General features: G+C 37.8%; 1 protein-coding gene across 1 annotated transcript in view; it reads right to left on the bottom strand.

Annotated features, from left to right (window-relative positions):
* Nucleotides 1-19905, bottom strand: part of FBXL13 (F-box and leucine rich repeat protein 13) — a 221646-nt gene that overhangs the window by 22766 nt on the left and 178975 nt on the right. The window contains exon 18 of the mRNA XM_069587823.1: nucleotides 11710-11793. Coding sequence (XP_069443924.1) covers nucleotides 11710-11793 — 84 coding nt within the window. The remainder of the gene's footprint in view (nucleotides 1-11709; nucleotides 11794-19905) is intronic.

The raw sequence follows: 19905 nt of genomic DNA on the forward strand, positions 1-19905 counted from the left end.
ATGAGAGTCTGGTATGAACATCATTTTATAACTATTCAGAAAGTTTAGTAATTCAAAGTAAGACTTTAAGACCAGAAAAGAGTCACTGGAGAGTCATTCAGTTCTTGTTTTAGGTCAAGATGAGTGCTAGGCAAAACAAGAATCCACTTGCATAACAGGCTGGCCATAGGAGATTATTAAGGAGGAAGGCACAGATAGGACTTTTGGGGAATGAGGTGAGTACTCCTAGGCCTTTCCAACCTGAGTAGCCATGTAGATGCTCCACACTAGCTCTAAGGGTTTCAGTTCTCTAGCGCAGGTAGTCCAGGGTACATCTCTAGCGCAGGTAGTCCAGGGCACAGGACTGAGAACCCCAAATTCTTAGTCTCTAGTTGGACTCAGCCTGGAGCAGACCCATATCTATAGAACCATTCAACTTACTAACCATTCCTGGGTCGGGCTGAATGCCAGATGAACAGCCGTGGATCCTGCTTTGCTGTTCTCCCAGCTATGAAATAGCTTATAATTTGCCCCATATGGCCACACTTCCCCTGTCCCTTATTCCTTGATCTTTCCTCTCTTCTCCCCTTTCTGTTTGCAAGTCAAGATAAATCTGTTACTAAAGGTCAAATAAAAAGTAAAATCAAAAGTTTGTAAGTCAGGATAAAAGAGGTCAAAACACACTGAAGATTAAAGGGGAAAAGGAACTTGTTATCTCAAGTGTCCAAGCAGTTAGGGCAAAATTAAGGATCTCAAAAAAGAAGAGTCCCTAAGAGAACAATGAGGGATGTGGAGGTTCTAGCACCTCCACTGCTGCTTTTACCCAAAACCAAAAGTTATCAGACACCTTTGTGATCATCAGAGAATGACAGTAACCTAGACTTTAGTGAAAGTGAAGTCGCTCAGTTGTGCCCGACTCTTTGTGACCCCATGGACAATGGCCTGCACCAAGCTCCGCCGTCCATGGGATTTTCCAGGCAAGAGTGCTGGAGTGGGTTGCCATTTCCTTCTCCAGGGAATCTTCCTGACCCAGGGATTGAACCCAGGTCTCCCGCATTGTAGATGGACGCTTTACCGTCTGAGCCACCAGGGAAGTCCTAACCTAGACTTTAACTGGGCTCTTAAAATTCCTCAGCGGTGCCATTTGCAAGATACCAGTAAACCAGCTTGTGGAGAATATAAACAACAAGCTAGACAGAAAAGACAGAAGAGAGTAGATGAAGCTGAACCGCTACACGTGCCTCCTGCCTCTCTTATGTGGTTATAAGTCCGACCCACTGCATTCTGGTTAGAGGGTTTTAAAAGATAGATAGCCTTCTCTGTTAGAGATACTTTTTTTCATTAAAAAAATAATAATAAAGAGGGGGCCATGATTGGGTTTGAAGAACAATGACAGTTACCTACATTTGAATCTTCCCCTCTTCCCAAAGCCATAAAATCTATTGGGAGGACAAATAAAACTCCATAGAACCCATACATTCATCGTTACTATGACACAGAGAACAGCTCACATTACCTATACATAGAGTGAAAACAGAAACAAACTCCAGCAGAGCTCCCTTAGCCACCGTGAGTCTGTGGGTGAAGAGCGTGGGAGAGCAGATGCTTAAGACTATCTTCAGAGTAAAGGGATGACGAGAGCTGAGAGGATGTACAGACAGAATCACTCCCAAGAAAAGAAAGTGCAGTGTTAAAGGCCAAAATGCTGAATCAGACTTGGTAGTTCATAGCCCTGGATACCTGACTTGGCTATAGAAAAGGGCTTGAAAATGAGGGTACCACAAACTTCTCAGGCAGCCAAATCAGAATCATGGTGGTGGTTGTTATTGTTCAGTCACTCATTGTGTCTGACTTTTTGTGAAGTCATGGACTGCAGCACTCCAGGCTTCCCTGTCCTTCAGTGTCTCTGGGAGTTTGCTTAAACTCCTGTCCATTGAGTCGATGATGCCATCCAACCATCTCATCGTGTGCCTCCCCCTTTTCCTGCCCCCAGTCTTCAATCCAGAAGCATGGCCATCATCCTTAACCATAGCTTGACCCTGTCCCATCCAAACCATTACCATTCTGTGGATTTGCTGTCCAGGTAGTCTCCCATTCATTCTCTTCTGTTGCTGTTCAGGCTGCCGTCTTCTCTCCCCTGGACTATAACAAAAACCTCTCAACATATTTCTACCTTTAATGGTGATAGCAGTTCTTTCTCCCCTCTGATCTTCAATCCATCTTCTATATTGCTTATTAAAGTGATTTTCCAACAGATAGGCTCTCATTGTCATTCCCATGCTGGATTAAGTATCTCAACTGAATCCTTCTGTAGCTTCCTTTATCACAGCATAATGGCAAGAATTGTCACTCTGGAATAAGACATGTTATACCCTAGCTTACATACTTGCTTGTTTCATTATTTGGGGTAAAATTCATAACCTCTCTGAACTTCAGTCTCCTTATCTGTAAAGTGGAATCAAAAGTATTACCTATCTCATAAAGTAGGTAATTACTGTATGGGAAATACTTAGAACAGTGTCTGGCATGTAGCATGATGCTAAATTAATGTTAGCTAACAATGACTAAGTGGTATTGGATTTTTCTAAGTCTCTTTATTCTACTAGACCCAGCCTCAATATTCTTTAAAGAATTTAGAATTATTTCTTTTTTCAAAAACAGATTGTCTCAGTGTCCACTACACAGAAAGTCCAAATGTTTTCAGTTCAGTCACTGAGCAAACTGTCACATTTTCATAAAAGCAGTTAATCTGAATTAAACAGATTATTGTCTTACATGAGAGCATGGAATTCTTCATTCAAGTTGAACTTAATCATTTAAGTTTTCTCCAATTTTGTAATTGCGAATAAAATTCTAGTGTTGTACTAAGGAAACTGAAGATCTTTCTGGAAGAACATGACCAAAGAAAATACTTGAACTTCGGGGCAGCCACAGGCCCCATCTATATAAGCACAGTCAGGAACACCGCAGAGAGCTCACAACAGCCACAGGTGCCATGCTCGACAATGACCGCATACCTGCCCAACTTACCTATGGGTCTCTGCTCTTGGCTCCAGCGACTTTCAGTTCCTGACTTCATTGCTGGGCCTCAAGATCTGATTCAGAGCCCACTGTACATTGGTCATCCCTTTTTGGATGCTTCTGATTCAGCCAACACCCAGGGATCCAAAACTCATGTTCCAGACTTCCAGTTTCCAGTCTGTCATGGAAGTCTGGAACTTATCAGTCCCATTCTCAAAACAAGAAAAAAGCTGAGCAAACTGAAAATAAGCAGCTCTCCTTAAATCTGTCAGATAATTGAGGTCGTAAAACAAGTCACCACTGTCAAAATTGGAGAGTCAGGCAAATACAGAGAATTAGGGCTTACTAGGAGTGGGGAAACTTGTGGCTGGAGCCAGTACAAGTAGGCACACTGAAAGGGTAATTGACTAATTGCTGGAAACTGGGACTGGAGTAGCCTGAGAGAAAAATTCCTGGCAGGCCAACCTTAAGTGGGCCTACAGACTTTCATGAGCTTTACCTCTAGGAGGGCCTCTAAGTTCTCACAGCAGAGACTTTAGTAACCATTTTGAAATAATGCTCTGGACATATGCAAGGCTGGTACAAAATTCAAAAATCAACTAATGTAATTCATCACAATCAATGGGCTAAAGAAGAAAAACTATATGATCATATCAAAGATTGTATTTGACAAAATCCAACACACATTACTAAAAAACACTCTCAGCAAGACAAGGAATAGAGGGAAAGTTCTTTCAACATGATAAAGAACATGTACAAAAAATCTATAGCTAACATCATATTTAGTGAAAAGAAACCTGTGGTTTCCTCATAAGATCAGGAATGAAACAAGGATGTTTTCCCTTTTCACTCCTATTTCACATCATACTGGAAGTCCTAACTAATTCAGTAAGAAAAAGAAATAGAAGGTATATAGATAGAGAAGAAAAAAAAAAATGCCTGTGTTTGCAGATGGTATGACTGTTAGGTAGAAAATCGCAAAGAATTAACAAAAAGCCAAAACAAGAAAACATACCAACTACTAGAACTAATAAGCAATTATAACAAAGTTGCATGATATAAAATTAGTGTACAGAAAGGAATGTTCCATATGTTCATTTTGTCCCTGTAGACCTTCCTCCAAGATTTGACAAGCCTTGCTCATACCTAGGTGGGCAGTAAGAGGGCTTAAACAGAGAGGGCTGCCTTTGTAGTATGTGAACATGATGCCCAGTGTTATGAGATTATAACAGAAGTAGATATGGAGTCAGGCTGAGTAAAGATGGAAAAAAAAAAAAAAAAAACATCTGAGGGCTTAGGGCACATACACGTTGCCAAAAGCAAAAGGGTTAATTCAGTGCCTAAGTTTGTGCATCAATATCCTGAGTGTTATACTAATTTAACTGCGCTAAGTCGCTTCAGTCGTGTCTGACTCTGTGCGACGGTTCCGCCGTCCCTGGGAGTCTCCAGGCAAGAACAGTGGAGTGGGTTGCCATTTCCTTATCCAATGCATGAAAGTGAAAAGTGAAAGTGAAGTCGCTCAGTTGTGTCCGACCCTCAGCACCCCCATGGACTACAGCCTTCCAGGCTTCTCTGTCCATGGGATTTTCCAGGCAAGAGTACTGGAGTGGGGTGCCATTGCCTTCTCCGAATTTAACTGGGATGTTGGGAAATATGTCTAAAATGATAATCCTAATTAAAAACAATGATCCATTTCCTTTTTACTTTGTATAATCTCTTATAGCATTCTCAAGAATAGTAGTAATTAATTATGTAGTGTCATAGAATTGCTTAATGCTCCTACACATACATATGTTTAATCAATTATAATTTAGGTGCCACTAAAAAAATGCACCCAGGTATCAAACCCACGTTCTCACTCATCACAGGCAGATTCTTTACTACTGAGCCACCTGGCAAGTCCCCCCAAATGCACTGGTTCATTCATAGGAATAAAAATTTTTTAATTGTTTCTTCTAAGAGCATATTCGAAACATCTCCTTACCATAGGAAAAAGAATCTTGCCATTTACATAGATACTTAATTTTTTAAAGTATAAACAAAAAGATAATTCTTTTTTTTAAAAAAAATAGACTTTATTTTTTAGAAGAGTTTTAGGTTCACAGCAGAATTAAGCAAAAGTTACATAAATTGCCCATATATCTCCTACCCCTACACATGCATTCAGTTCAGTTCAGTCGCTCATTCGTGTCCGACTCTTTGCAACCCCATGAATCGCAGCACGCCAGGCCTCCCTGTCTATCACCAACTACTGGAGTTCACTCAGACTCACGTCCATCGAGTCAGTGATGCCATCCAGCCATCTCATCCTCTGTCATCCCCTTCTCCTCCTGCCCCCAATCCCTCCCAGCATCAGAATCTTTTCCAGTGAGTTAACTCTTCGCATGAGGTGGCCAAAGTACTGGAGTTTCAGCTTTAGCATCATTCCTTCCAAAGAAATCCCAGGGCTGATCTCCTTCAGAATGGACTGGTTGGATTTCCTTGAAGTCCAAGGGACTCTCAAGAGTCTTCTCCAACACCACAGTTCAAAAGCATCAATTCTTGGGCGCTCAGCCTTCTTCACAGTCCAACTCTCACATCCATACATGACCACAGGAAAAACCATAGCCTTGACTAGACGGACCTTAGTCAGCAAAGTCATGTCTCTGCTTTTGAATATGCTCTCTAGGTTGGTCATAACTTTTCTTCCAAGGAGTAAGTGTCTTTTAATTTCATGGCTGCAATCACCATCTGTAGTGATTTTGGAGCCCCCCAAAATAAAGTCTGACACTGTTTCTACTGTTTCCCCATCTATTTCCCATGAAGTGATGGGACCAGATGCCATGATCTTCGTTTTCTGAATGTTGAGCTTTAAGCCAACTTTTTCACCCCTATTAGCAACATATGCCCCACCAGAGTGGTATGTTTATTACAATTGATAAACCTGTATCAACACATCATAATCACCCAAAGTCCATAGTTTACATTAGGGTTCCCTCTTGGTGTTGTACATTCTATTAGTTTTGACAAATGTGAAATGACATGTACTCATCATGATAATATCATGCAGAGTAGTTTCACTGCCCTTAAAATCCTCTGTGCTCCACCTATTAATCTCTTCCTCCCCTACAGGTTTTGATCTTTTTACTGGCTTCATAGTTTTGCCTTTCTAGAATGTTATATAGTTGGAATCATACAGTACTTAGCCTTTTCAGATTGGCTTCTTTCATAGTAATAGCATTTATACTGCCTCCATGTCTTTTCTCGACTTGGTGTCTCTTTTCTCTTTATTACTGAATAATGTTCCATTGTCTGGATGTTTATTTATCTATTTACCTATAGAAGGACATGCTGGATGCTTTCACATTTTGTCAATTTTAACTAGAACTCCTATAAACATCTGCATGCAGGTTTTTTTGTGTATATATACTTTTAGCTGAGCTTTGATGCTTTGCAGGATTTATCTCCCATTCTTTGAAACAAATATGTCTAGTCAAGGCTTCCAATATACCTCCCACATTTGTTCATTGATGGAGTGAACCCTTGAGATATTCTGCAGTATATCCAGATGTTTCACATCCTTTCAGTTTGAACCGGAAGGGTAGACTCTTCCAAGTTGACTTAAATTGAAGCAAGAGGGCTGGGTCTCTTTCTCATAGTATCAACCAGCAACTGGATTACCTCTGATCCAGGGAAGAGGCCTACCCTGGGATACAGCAGCTCCTGAGGAAGGACTCAGCTCGGAGTGAGTACCTGATCTCTGTCCTCCCCAACTCACCAGCTGAAACCGTGGAACTCAGGTTGGGACTTGAACCCATGGTCTTTAAACCGAGATCACACACCTGATCCAGGAATTAATGAAGCTCAGGTTCTCGATGTCTCACTGCAGAACGAATTCAGTGAGAGACAAAGTGATAGGTAAGAAACACATTTATTTAGAGAGAAAGACACTCCACAGGCAGAATGTGGGCCATCTCAGAAGGTGAGAGCAACCAAAAAGATAATTCCTTAAAAAACTAGTTTTTATTTGCCTTGAATATTGACCACAATTTATTTGGTATTAGTTAGTTTGTTAGTTCAATCATTCAGGCATGTCTAATTGCAACCCCATAGACTGAAGTACGCCAGGCCTCCCTGTCCATCACCAGCTCCCGGAGTATACTCACTCATGTCCATTGAGTTGGTGATGCCGTCCAACCATCTTATCCTCTGTTGTCACCTTCTCCTCCCATCTTCAATGTTTCTCAGCCTCAGGGTCTTTTCAAATGAATCAGTTCTTCGCATCAGGTGGCCAAAGTATTGGAGTTTCAGCGATAGCATCAGTCTTGCCAATGAGTATTCAGGACTGATTTCCTTTAGGATTGACTGGTTGGATTTCCTTGCAGTCCAAGGGACTCTCGAGAATCTTCTCCAACACAACAGTTCAAAAGCATCAATTCTTCTGCACTCAGCTTTCTTTAATAAGCTTTCTATAAATAATCCAACTCTCAGATCCATACATAACTACTGGAAAAACCATAGCTTTGACTAGACGGACCTTTGTTGGCAAAGTAATGTCTCTGCTTTCTAATATGCTATCTAGGTTGGTCATAACTTTTCTTCCAAGGAGCAAGGGTCTTTTAATTTCATGGCTGTAGTCACCATCTGCAGTGATTTTGGAGCCCCCAAAAATAAAGTCTGCCACTGTTTCCACTGTTTCCCCATCTATTTCCCATGAAGTGATGGGACCAGATTCCATGTTCTTAGTTTTCTGAATGTTGAGTTTTAAGCCTACTTTTTCACTCTTCTCTTTCACTTTTATTAAGAAGCTCTTTAGTTCTTTACTTTCTGCCATTAGGGTGGTGTCATCTGTATATCTGAGGTTATTGATATTTCTCCCAGCAATCTTGTTTGGTATTAGGCTAAACTAAATAATATTATAACATCTCTATACACAATTTGGGCATACTAAATATATGCACACATTGACGTATTCATGTAATCTAACAACCACTAAGATGTATACATATATTTAATTTACACACATATACTCAATAATTGGGCTTCCCTGGTGGCTCAGCTGGTAAAGAATCCACCTGCGGTGCAGAAGACCTGAGTTTGATCCCTGGGCTGGGAAAATCCCCTGTAGAAGGGAAAGGCTACCCACTCCAGTATTTTGGCCTGGAGAATTCCATGGACTGTGTATAGTCCATGGGGTTGTAAAGAGTCAGACACGACTGAGTGACTTTCACTTTCTCCTGCACTGCAGGCAGTTTCCTCACCATCTGAGTCACCAGGTTAAGGGAGTGTAAAAAGCAGTTAGACTAAATAATTTTATTTATTCCATTGGTTCTATTCAAACAACTTAATAGAACAAAACTAATATATTTGTACCATAGCATCTCAGTTAAAGGGGCTTCCCAGGTGGTGCTATTGGTAAAGAATCTGCTGCCAAAAGCAGGTGACATAGGAGACACAGCTTTGATCCCTGGGTTTGGAAGAGGGAATGGCAACCCATTCCAGTATTCTTGCCAGTAAAATTCCATGGACAGAGGAGCCTGGTGGGCTATAGTCCATGGGGTTGCAAAGAGTCAGACATGACTGAGCAACTGAGCACACACACACATCCCAGTTAAACCAATTCTTTTGCCAAACTTGATGGTCTGTTATTTAAATTCACAAGATGCTCAAGGAAAAAAGTTTCTTAAGAAATGCCCAGCTATGACTATATCAGACATTGCTTCCAAAATGAGTGTGTCTTTCAAGAGTACCAAACCTAACGTGATCATTGAATGTCTAATGTTCTCAGGAAAAAACTAAAGTTGGGAAAAGTAATTAAAACCAGATCCTAAAAAGTCAATACATCTGAGGCTCCAGATATTCAAACTTCATATGCTGTGGTTTCCAGTAAAACTAAAATGAGGTAATTTTTTATTCTTATTATGTTCATGACTCTTGCAAAACCAAGCCAGGATAAAAATGCTTATGGTCTCCTTTTTCTCATTAAATCATTATGTAGTTTTCAATGTCTTATGCCAAAAAGAGAGTCCCCTACCTTCTAAATAAGAAGAGATTTCCTGATAAATTTAGGATAATCTAAACATCTCAATTTAATCATGTTTGTTTCAAATCCAGATAAAGAATCATGAAATTGGCTTATGTATCACTTTCGCCTCCTCCCTCTTTATTTCATCTCTTTTGGAACTTAATAATTAGGCTGGAGGAGGGAAGGAGGAGAAAGATTACACATGCCCATTAGTGTAAACCTTGAAACCTTGGAAGAGGTAAAAAGAGATTGAAAAGTCACAGCATTTCAGTGTGAGCATACAGACACACATACACATACACACACATCACATACACTCCAAAAGCAGGGAGGAGAGGAGAAAAAAAGGGATGATGAGAAAGAGAAAAAAAATTTTTTTTCATGAACTTGAATAAAACAGCCAATCTTGTGCAACTGATAATTAAATAATTCTGTATTTCCATGCTCCTGTATTCCCCATCTTTTCTTTTAGATCACTGGAATCAATACATCAATAAAAGACTACATTTTTAAAAGCTATACCAAACTCAGCTATATGATCATACAGTTAGCATATAGGTAAACTTTTTCATCTAAAATCTCAGAGCACCTAAAAATAGTATGATTTTCAGGCTCCCAAGAGGGAAAATAAAAAGGCCACGGCAGGAAGCACTGGCTTCCTGATACTTAGCTTCAAACTTCGGTCAGCACTCTTTCATTCCAAGAAGCACTTTTAAATGAATAGTGATGGATATTAAGAGGTCTTATATGTCATCACCATAAGGGGTTTTAATACTTCCGAATGATTTGTAGTTATTGATCAAATGTAATTGATCACCATGAAGGAAATATAACCCAATATTAGAAATGTTAATACCTATTTAATTTTAATAACCTTTATTCTGTTGCCTTGTTAAAGACCTTTTGAATGCTTGACTAGATCATATTCATGGATAAAGTTTTATGTAAATTCATGTTTAATCCTTAAATGAACTGCAATACATAAATCATGGTTTATTTAACCTTAGAGGAACCTGTTGGCTTTTTCTTCTAGTAGGTTACACGCATTATAACCCCTTTTGTTATTGTAGAGTTACAGTCTTGCCCTATGCAAGTTGTTGGTCCTCTCTGGGATCTTTGCTTTGAAAAAGTGTTTGTTCTTTTTACCTCTTTATACAGTTGAACGTACTACTAGGTAGATTTCTTAGGAACCGGCTAGAAATTTGGCAACCAGGATCTGAAACTGGGAGAAGTTCACATTGTTTGACATTATTGCCTACTAAAGGAGACTTTTTTTTTTTCTTTTCCTTCCCTTCTTTTTAAAGGAGACTTCTTATCAGGGTTACATTCTCCTGTTCAGTACCATTACATTGTCCCGATACAATGAAGTACAGTGAAAATCGTTGGAAAACAATTTTTCCCACTAGGTTATGTTGACCATCAACCATTTAGAACAGCAGTTCTCTGTTTCTACTCTTCATTTCTGTAAAATTAGATTAGTTTGCTGAGAAGGCATAGGACTTTGGACTGTTTAAGCCCTCTGGGCCTTAGTTTCCTCACTTGTAAAATTACAGAGATGGTTTAGGTGATTCTAAGATCCCTTCAGCTTCAGAATGGTGAAATTCTATGCTAAAGTCTAGAACACCATTTGACCTGGCACTCTCTGTAGCCCAACAGTTCATATAATGTTTTAACACTCTCCTATTAGTTATGTTAGAACTTCTTGAAAATTTCATTTCAAATTTATGGAACACAGCTTAACTTCAGGTCGCCATGCTCTGGTGGACTTTTCAGCTAATATTTGCAGTATCTTTCTACATGTGAGATGACTTCTTTTATGTCAATAAGAGTTTGTATTTAAATTATTTTTCTGAGTTTAATCCCAGATTTTCATAAATACTGGGGTTTCTGAACTCTCAGGATACTTTAAATGGGGTTTCCAATGCATTTAACAGTTTCCACATTCCTAGATTATTAGTTCCTTTTAAAAATGCTATCTTCTACTCTTTTACTAATCAGTAACCAGATTTTGCCCTAGTTCAATACAAGTATGATATATGATTTCAGTTGTCTTCTTTTAACAGCAAATTGAGATGCTTAATGTTGTGATAAACACCATGTGTGGCTTGCTCACAATAACTACTTTATGACTTCCTATCACTCAACAGCAAGTCTAGGAAATTTACTTCTCATGAGTTCTTAAAGTACCATTTAAGCATATAATCATTTATCTTATCCAATTACTTATCTCATGCTTTCCATCCTGGCAAAGTATGCTACCAATTATGTTTGAATAGCTTAGTCCCTAATTGTTAAGTACCTGGTGTAATTTTTCAGACTCCCCCAATTCTCATGGTTAGATGATATAACATTTCTTTCTACAGAACATTTCTATTTTAATATGAGAAGACTTTTACCACATTGCAGTTCATTATTCTCCAAATAAAATGTCAACCTATCCCTGTCTATCCTATGAGTCTGACATCTGGAAGGGAGAGGGTAGACAGGAAAACATGGGAAAGCAAATCCTCTCAATCACCTCGGGCTGTGGAGACCTGACTAAAGGCAGAGTGATCCTGGCTCAACCAAGATCACATACGTATTATTGGTTTCATTACGCTTCTTTTTTTTTTCCTATTGTTACCCACAAAGGTTATTCAATTTGCGCTTAATTTTCAATCTTAATTCTTTAAAAGCAACAACGAAAAAAAACATAATTATCTTACCTGGATTCCAAAATCGGTGATTTTATCACACTCAGACACAGAAAGTTCCTTTAATTTTCTATGTCTGGAAAGTGTCATCAAACCCTAAAAATGTTTAATATAAAGATTATTTGATGATACATTAGTATAGAAGGGGTATTTCCAATAAGATAACAAAAGTTTATGCAAACTAAAAATATATAGCTTCTGTTTTATTTTTCTTTAGACTTAATCATACAATCACTTTGGTTAGGCAACATTATTAAATAAAATTTTCAGGTTATCTCTAACGTTTTACAAAAAGTATTACAAATCCTAGAACCAGAAAACTTCTTATCTTGCCTCCTGTTTTCAGGTAAATGTTACATGAATCAATGTAAAGAAATCTTCAGTTGCCTAAGTTTACAGCTTTATTTTATTTGAAAACACTTCATGTGGCTAATGAATCTATTTATCAATAAATTCTCATTTATGTTTAGCCTAAAATCTGAAAATCTTTAGCTCTTTTTTATATTTAATTGCTTGGAGGGAGAAGAAACACATCTTTATGTAAAGGCCCATAGACAGATAATTATTCACTCAGTTCAGTTCAGTTCAGTCCAGTAGCTCAGTCGTGTCTGACTCTTTGCGACCCCATGAATTGCAGCATGCCAGGCCTCCCTGTCCATCACCAACTCCCAGAGTTCACTCAAACTCACGTCCATCGAGTCAGTCAGTGATGCCATCCAGCCATCTCATCCTCTGTCATCCCCTTTTTCTCCTGCCCCCAATCCCTCCCAGCATTGGAGTCTTTTCCAATGAGTCAACTCTTCGCATGAGGTGGCCAAAGTACTGGAGTTTCAGCATTAGCATCATTCCTTCCGAAGAACACCCATGACTGATCTCCTTTAGAATGTAGTTCGTTTCTCTTTTCAGGCTAAAGGTTTTGTTTCTTTTTATTTTTAAAAAATGGATTTCACTTTCAGCCCTTCACTTTTTTAATGTGTGGTTTTGTTGATGCTCAGATGATAAAGAATCTGCCTGCAATTCAGGAGACCCGGATTCAATCCCTAGGTCAGGGAGATCCCCTGGAAAATACTGGCAACCCACTCCAGTTTTCTTGCCTGGAGAATTCCATGGACAGAGGGGCATGATGGGCTGTAGTCCATGGGGTGGCAAAGAGACACAACTGAACGGCTCACTTTCGCTTTCACTTTCATTGGTTGGCCCATTTCTCAGTACCTATTCTCCTAAACTGGTACAACATTCATTTAAGGAACTGGCTATTGTACCTTATAAATGCCATCCTTCTGTTTTGCATTCAGGATCATGTTACTTTTCTATTTCCTAGATATGCTTCCTAGACTATGTAGACTAGAGCAGTTTCTCCTCCTTTTATGGTCCCAGAGGTGGCTGGCAGGGAAAAATTCTGGAAATGGTATCTGATTTGTCCTTTTTACATTTTATTTTCAGGACTGATTTACCTTTTAATCAGAAAAACCACATTTGGACTATAATTGAAAATGGGTCATGCAAGTATTATATGCTGGGTTTTTTTTTTAACCAATTTAAATATTAGGCCTTTTATTTTTCAAAAACAAAATGCATATCAAAGAGACGAGTACTTGAAATTCTGCTTGATTGAAGTCACTGTTAAATTACAATTTCTAATTTCATTTAACAGTTCTGTACGCCACACAAAAATAAAATGACCCCATTTATTCTTTTCATTTCATTGCAAATGTGGATTCCTTTCCTAGGAACACATTATATTTTCTGTCTCATTGTTTCAAAACAAAGAATGGGCGAACTCTGTGAAGCCATCACATGTGGTCTGGGTTCCAGATGTGGATGCTGTTTTATTCATGTTAAAAGAATAGGAATTTAGATACTCTCCCAACAGAAACTAAATTGTTTGAACAAAAATATCAAGTAAGCAATGCAGTTTTTCTCTTTGCCCTATGCTTGATAATAGCTGCTGCTGCTGCTAAGTCGCGTCAGTTGTGTCCAACTCTGTGCGACCCCATTGACGGCAGCCCACCAGGCTCCTCCGTCCCTGGGATTCTCCAGGCAAGAACACTGGAGTGGGTTGCCATTTCCTTCTCCAATGCATGAAAGCTAAACATGTTTTATTATTCTGTGTGGAATGTGTTTTATGAAACTATCTCTAAATAGTTTCTCTGAAGTTTTCACTTTTTATTGCTTCTATGTAGGCCATGTTAGAAAATTTTTAAATGAACTATAATGAAGTATACTTGCTAAGTATGACATTTAACAGACTATGGACAGATAATAAGCCTTGGCACTGAAATTTATAAATGCTCCAAATTAGAAGGTGTTCTCTGAAGCAAATGATGGTTCCAACATTTTACAGTCTTTCTTTATGCCTTAGAAGTCTTGATTCTCAGGTCTAGAGAAAATTCATTCATTCTTAATTTATTATTCATCTGATAAATATTTAATTAGCATGTATGATATTGATCAGGCTCTGGGATAGAAGCTGGGAGTATAAAAGTCAGTGAGGTGCAGTGTCTACCCTCAAGGAGTCCATAGTCTGGCATTGAAGACGTACTTAAAATAGACTGCTACAACCCTGTGAAGGTAAATATTGTGCACAGTGATTAAACCAAAGAGGAAAGATGAAGCCACTATTTTGGATTAGAGAAGATTGGGGGAGAGTTATGAGGGAGAGTCATGAGTGGGGAAGTATAATTTGCCAAGTAAACTACAGAGGGAAGAAAGTTCCAGGCTGAAGGAGCAGAATGCGCAAAAGCATTAAAGTATGAAATAGTATGGTGTATGTATGAAACTGTATAGTATGGCATGATTAGATTTACATGGATTTTTTAAAAATTATATGAAAAGCTGGTCAAAGAATTTCTCTTAGGAAGAAACTACAAGGTTTTGTTTTTGTTTTGTCTAATTCCTTGTTAATTGTTTGAGGGAGGAGTCCTGGGAATTGGCTGTGCCAAACTTTTACTTCTGGGAGGGATGGAAAGAGGAAAGTGGGAAGATAAGACAAAAATAAGAAGGAAAGTGGATACTTAAATTTCCAGGAAATTTGTAGTATAATGAGAATGTAAATCCTCCTTCATCTCTTTTAAAAGTAAGCCAAACTCAAGAATGCTTTGCAGGAAAGGTTCTGTTTTATTTTGCCAAAACTTTGAAGGGACTAAATTTTATAATCAGTTAAAATGCAGAGGAAAGCAAATATGTGGTAGCCTGGAGAAGTCACTAGCATTGCAGATTATATGAGAATACAAGGCCTTAGGAATTCATAGGTATCCTGGGGAGCACTTGTCTCCTCAACAGGCCATGGAATTGAGGGATCAGGAGTCCCTGGTGGAAAATTGACTTATATTATAGCTCTGATGGATTCTCAGGTGGCTCAGTGGTAAAGAATCTACCTGCCAATGCAGGAGATGAGGGTTTGATCCCTGGGTCAGGAAGATCCCCTGGAGTAGGAAATGGCAACCCATTGATGTATTATTTTTAATTTTAATTGGAGGATAATTATTCTATAAAATTTTGATGGTTTCTGCCATACATCAACATGAATCAGCCATAGGTCTTCATATGCCCCCTCCTCCCCCAAACTGCCTTCCCACCTCTCTCCCCATCCCCCAACTCCAGTATTCTTGCCTGGGAAATCCCATGGACAGAGAAGCCTGGAGGGCTACAGTCCATGGGGTTTCAAAGAGTCAGACATGACTGAATGACTAAACACGCATAGCTCCGGTATCATGTCTATAGAATGGAGTGTCAAGACTTAAGATTTGAAAGGAAGCAGGCACCATATCATGAGGGCCTTGAGCATTATTCTGGAATATAGACGTTATCCTATGCAACACTATTAAACAAAACTTTCCCTCTTACAGGGAATAAATGACAATAATGCAAAAAGGAATGAGGATGTGTTTCAAAAGAGGTATAGGGACCACAGAGCAGGGAGTGATTTATTTTAGTTGGAAGGAGGAGGTGTGAGTCTAGAAGAAACTTTCATGGAGGAAGAAGAATTTGAATTAAGCCTTAAAGACTGGGTAAGATTTTGACAAGTAAAGTAATAGGAACCGTGTTTCAGACTGAGAAAGCAGCATGAACAAAGGCTTTATTTGGAAAGTGTGAGTTGTTTGGGAAGTAGTTCAGTCTGGGGTCACTGGGAGTAGTAGGAGGGAATACTGCACACTGCCAGGAAGACATGCGTGTATACCAGATAGCTGGGAGCAGACAAAGCCTTTAAAACTATTCTTTTTCCCCCTGGTTTTACATCTGGATTGTTTAGCTGATATAGATACACATCAGCAATGAACTAGTTACCAAATGTTGAAGTAGTATGTGTGTTTGTGTGTACTTACTATATGACTGAGTCATACTACTCCAGCCTTAGACTATCACTGACGTAAACAGAAAACATACCTCCCCCAACTCTTTATTTTGAAAACATTCAAATCTATAGACAAGTTCAAAAAATGGTATAATGAACACTTACATATCCTTTATATTTATGTAAGAATATAGTTTTCTATGTGTATATGTTGCTGTTGTTGTTCAGTCATTAGGTCCTGTCCAACTCTTTGTGACCCCATGGACTGTAGCCTGCCAGGCTCCTCTGTCCATGGGGTTTTCCAGGCAAGAATACTGGAGTGGGTTGCTGTTTCCTTCTCCAGGAGATCTTCCTGACCCAGGGATCAAACTCGTGTATCTTGCACCTCCTGCATTAACAAGCAGATTCGTTACCACTGAGTTACCAGGGAATATATATATATATATATATACACACACACACACACACACATATATATATATATATTTTTTTAATTCATATGTGTAGCGTGGACCATTTGAAAATAAGTCTCTGATATCATGATGCTTTGCCTCTAAATATTCTATATGCATCTTCCTAGGACACTTCCCTATGTAGCTATATAGTCCTCTGTATATACAATATGATACCTAAGATTAACAGTAGTACCATACTATATAATATAGAGTCAGTATTCAGATTTTCTTTTTATCCAGTCCCCAGAGTTCATGCATTGCATTTGGTTGTCATGTCTCTTTAGCCTTTCTTTTTCTTTCTTTAAATTTTACCTTTCAAGAATCCCAGGCCAGCCATTAAATAAAATATCTTACATTCTGGATTTTTCTGATTGTTCCTTATGATTGGATTCTAGGTAAACATTTTCTGCAAAACTACTACCTAGGTGCTGTTTCATTAGAACTGTATTTTTCCTACTTATTTAATAAATAATCCATGATGTGATCCTTTGAGACCACATGAGTTCCCTGTTTCTCAACATCCTTTCAGTCAATGATTTGAGCATTAATTGATGATCCTTGCCTAAATCAGTCATTTAGTTGAGAGTTGCAAAAATATTGAGTTTTCTGATTCTGCCTTTCCTTCTGAATGTAGAATCTGGTATTCATTTAAACCTTTTTTTCCATTATTCTTTCTCTTACTCCCTGCCAAATAATTTGGGAAGTACTTTGAATAAAAGATTATTTTAGACATAACAATTAACTGTCCCACTTAATTTTTTGTGTCACTTATTAACAACCTTTTTTATTGAGAGATAATTAACATATAACATTATATTAGTTTCAGGTATACCACAGAGTGATTCAATATTTGTATATATTGTGAATTGATCATCACAATAAGTCTGTTTAAAATCTGTCACCATATATAGTTCCAGTTTTTTTCTTGTCATGAGAACTTCTAAGATCTCCTCTGTTAGCAATTTTCAGATATACAATGCATTATTATTAACTGTAATCACCATGCTGTATATTATATCCCATGACTTATTTATTTTATAACTAAAAGCTTATACCTTTTGTCCCCCTTCACCCATTTTGCCCACAACCTTAACCCCACCTCTGCCAATTACCAGTCTGTTTTCTGCATCTATGATGTTTTTTAAGATTCCACATATAATTGCGATCATGTGGTAATTTATCTTTCTCTGTCTGACATTTCGCTTGGCATCATACCCTAAAGATCCATCCATGTTGTCACAAATGGCAAGATTTCCTTCTTTTTTACGGCTAAATACACACACACACACACACACACACGCACACACACTCACACATATAGACCACATTTTCTTTATCCAGTCATCTGTCAATGGACACTTAGGTTGCTCCCACATTGTGACTATTGTAAATAATGCTGCAGTGAACAGGGGGGTACATATATCTTTCTAAATTACTATTTTCATTTCCTCTGGATAAATACTCAGAATAGAATTGCTAGATCATATGATAGTTCTTTTTTAAATTTTTTAAGGATCCTCCATACTGTTTTCCGTAGTGGCTACTCCAATTTACATTCCCATCAAAGGTGCACAGATGGCCCATTTTCTCTGCATTTTCACCAACACTTGTTATTTCTTATCTTTTTGATAATATTTATTTTAACAGACAAACAGTGTTTTAATTTTCCCACATTCCTGTTAAGTGTGTTTACAAAACGGAGTTACTCTTTTGCTTAATGTAATTATGTTGTTTGTTGGCAAAAGATGACACACTGAAGAAAATTAAAAACATCAGTATTTTGCCCCATTATAAGACTATAAACATTAGATTATAATTTAAAAAGAACCAAGTTTTATATATGAAATTGAACTGTATGAAACCTTGTTAATCAGTTTCACAATCTGAAAGATTTAGTCTTTACAAATTGGATGTGGCTTTTTTTTTCTGAGAGACAGTGCTTTCAGAAAAAGTCTAGGTATTATAGAACACTAACATTAGAATAAAATGTAATGTAACTTATCTGATAGCCACAATGCCACAAACCACCCTTGTTTATTGTATGTTTCAATTTGGGAACTGTCAACAGTTTAATAAGGCACACCAGAACAGTAAGCAAGCATAGATAAATTTTATAACCTGTTCTGCTTTGATTAAAGAAAGTCTGTAGAAAAAAATTATGTAAAATTACATAAGATTGCATAGTTTGTCCAACTTTTAATTCATTTTTTCTTGAATATTCTTTATAAGTATAGCTTGTAGACTTTCAAGATTAAAACACTAATACAAGCCTCTCTTCCATAGTTATGAGATAAGCCTTTATAAAGGTATGGTAAAAATATGAAAATATGACAAGTGATTAATAACTACATTATTGCAAGGAGTTCATACAATTGGTAGAAATATTGAGACCCCCAACATATAAATGACTAAAGAATATAAACATAAAATTCACATAAGAAAAAATACAATCACAATGATAAATATAGGGGGAAATTATATTGCTAGAATTTTTTAAATGCAAAATCAAATAGCAATAAAGTTATAATGTATATCTATTTTTTGTTGAAATTAAAACAGCCAATATTAATTAATGAGTATAAGTAAGGCCAGCCTACTTATTTTTTTCAGTTCAGTTCAGTCAGTTCAGCCACTCAGTCGTGTCCGACTCTTTGTGACCCCGTGAACCACAGCACACCAGGCCTCCCTGTCCATCACCAAGTTCACTCAGACTCACATCCATTGAGTCAGTGATGCCATTTGTTTTTAGTTGATAGCAATAAAAATTACTACAACTTATTGGGAAATCAAGTGACCAAAACAACAAGAAAATATCATGTTCAAAGAAGGGAGGATTTGAGGGGGAGAAAGGTTAGTAAAAACTTTGGGGCAGGTTTCTGGTCTTATTCCTGTTTCTACACTGAAACCTAGAATTACTGCCTTAAATCTAGTAGGGACTAGATAATTAAGTACCAAAAGAAGGAGGAAAAAAGAAAGTGAATCAGTAAATAAAATGTCTCAATATCTAAAGTAATTTAGAATAACTTGGGGTTAAAAAAAACAATACATGGGTGCATTATTAAATTCTTATACATATCAACAAAGAATTATATAAAGTATTAACACCATGCATATTTCCTTTACGAGACCCACAACAGTTCTGGGGAGTTTACTGTCTGTTCCAAATAAACTGTAACAGCACAAAAACACCAATATTCAAGCAAAATATTAAGCTTTGTATGTTAACATATACAAGTATGTATGTATATGAACAATTTTGTTTAACAGAAATTAATATATCCTTCTCTGTCTTCATGTTACTTGGTCCATCTGTGAAGTTCAACCTTGCTTTCTGAAACATCACTTCCCTTAGTTCCCATGACATCACTCCAGACTCTTTCCTTATCTACTGCTCTGGGTGTTCATTTTCAGCTTTTTTTGTGGGTTTATCTTCCAAATCCACCCAATAAGTATCTGAGT

Source organism: Ovis canadensis, chromosome 4 (assembly GCF_042477335.2).
Source record: "Ovis canadensis isolate MfBH-ARS-UI-01 breed Bighorn chromosome 4, ARS-UI_OviCan_v2, whole genome shotgun sequence".
Lineage (NCBI taxonomy): Eukaryota > Metazoa > Chordata > Mammalia > Artiodactyla > Bovidae > Ovis > Ovis canadensis.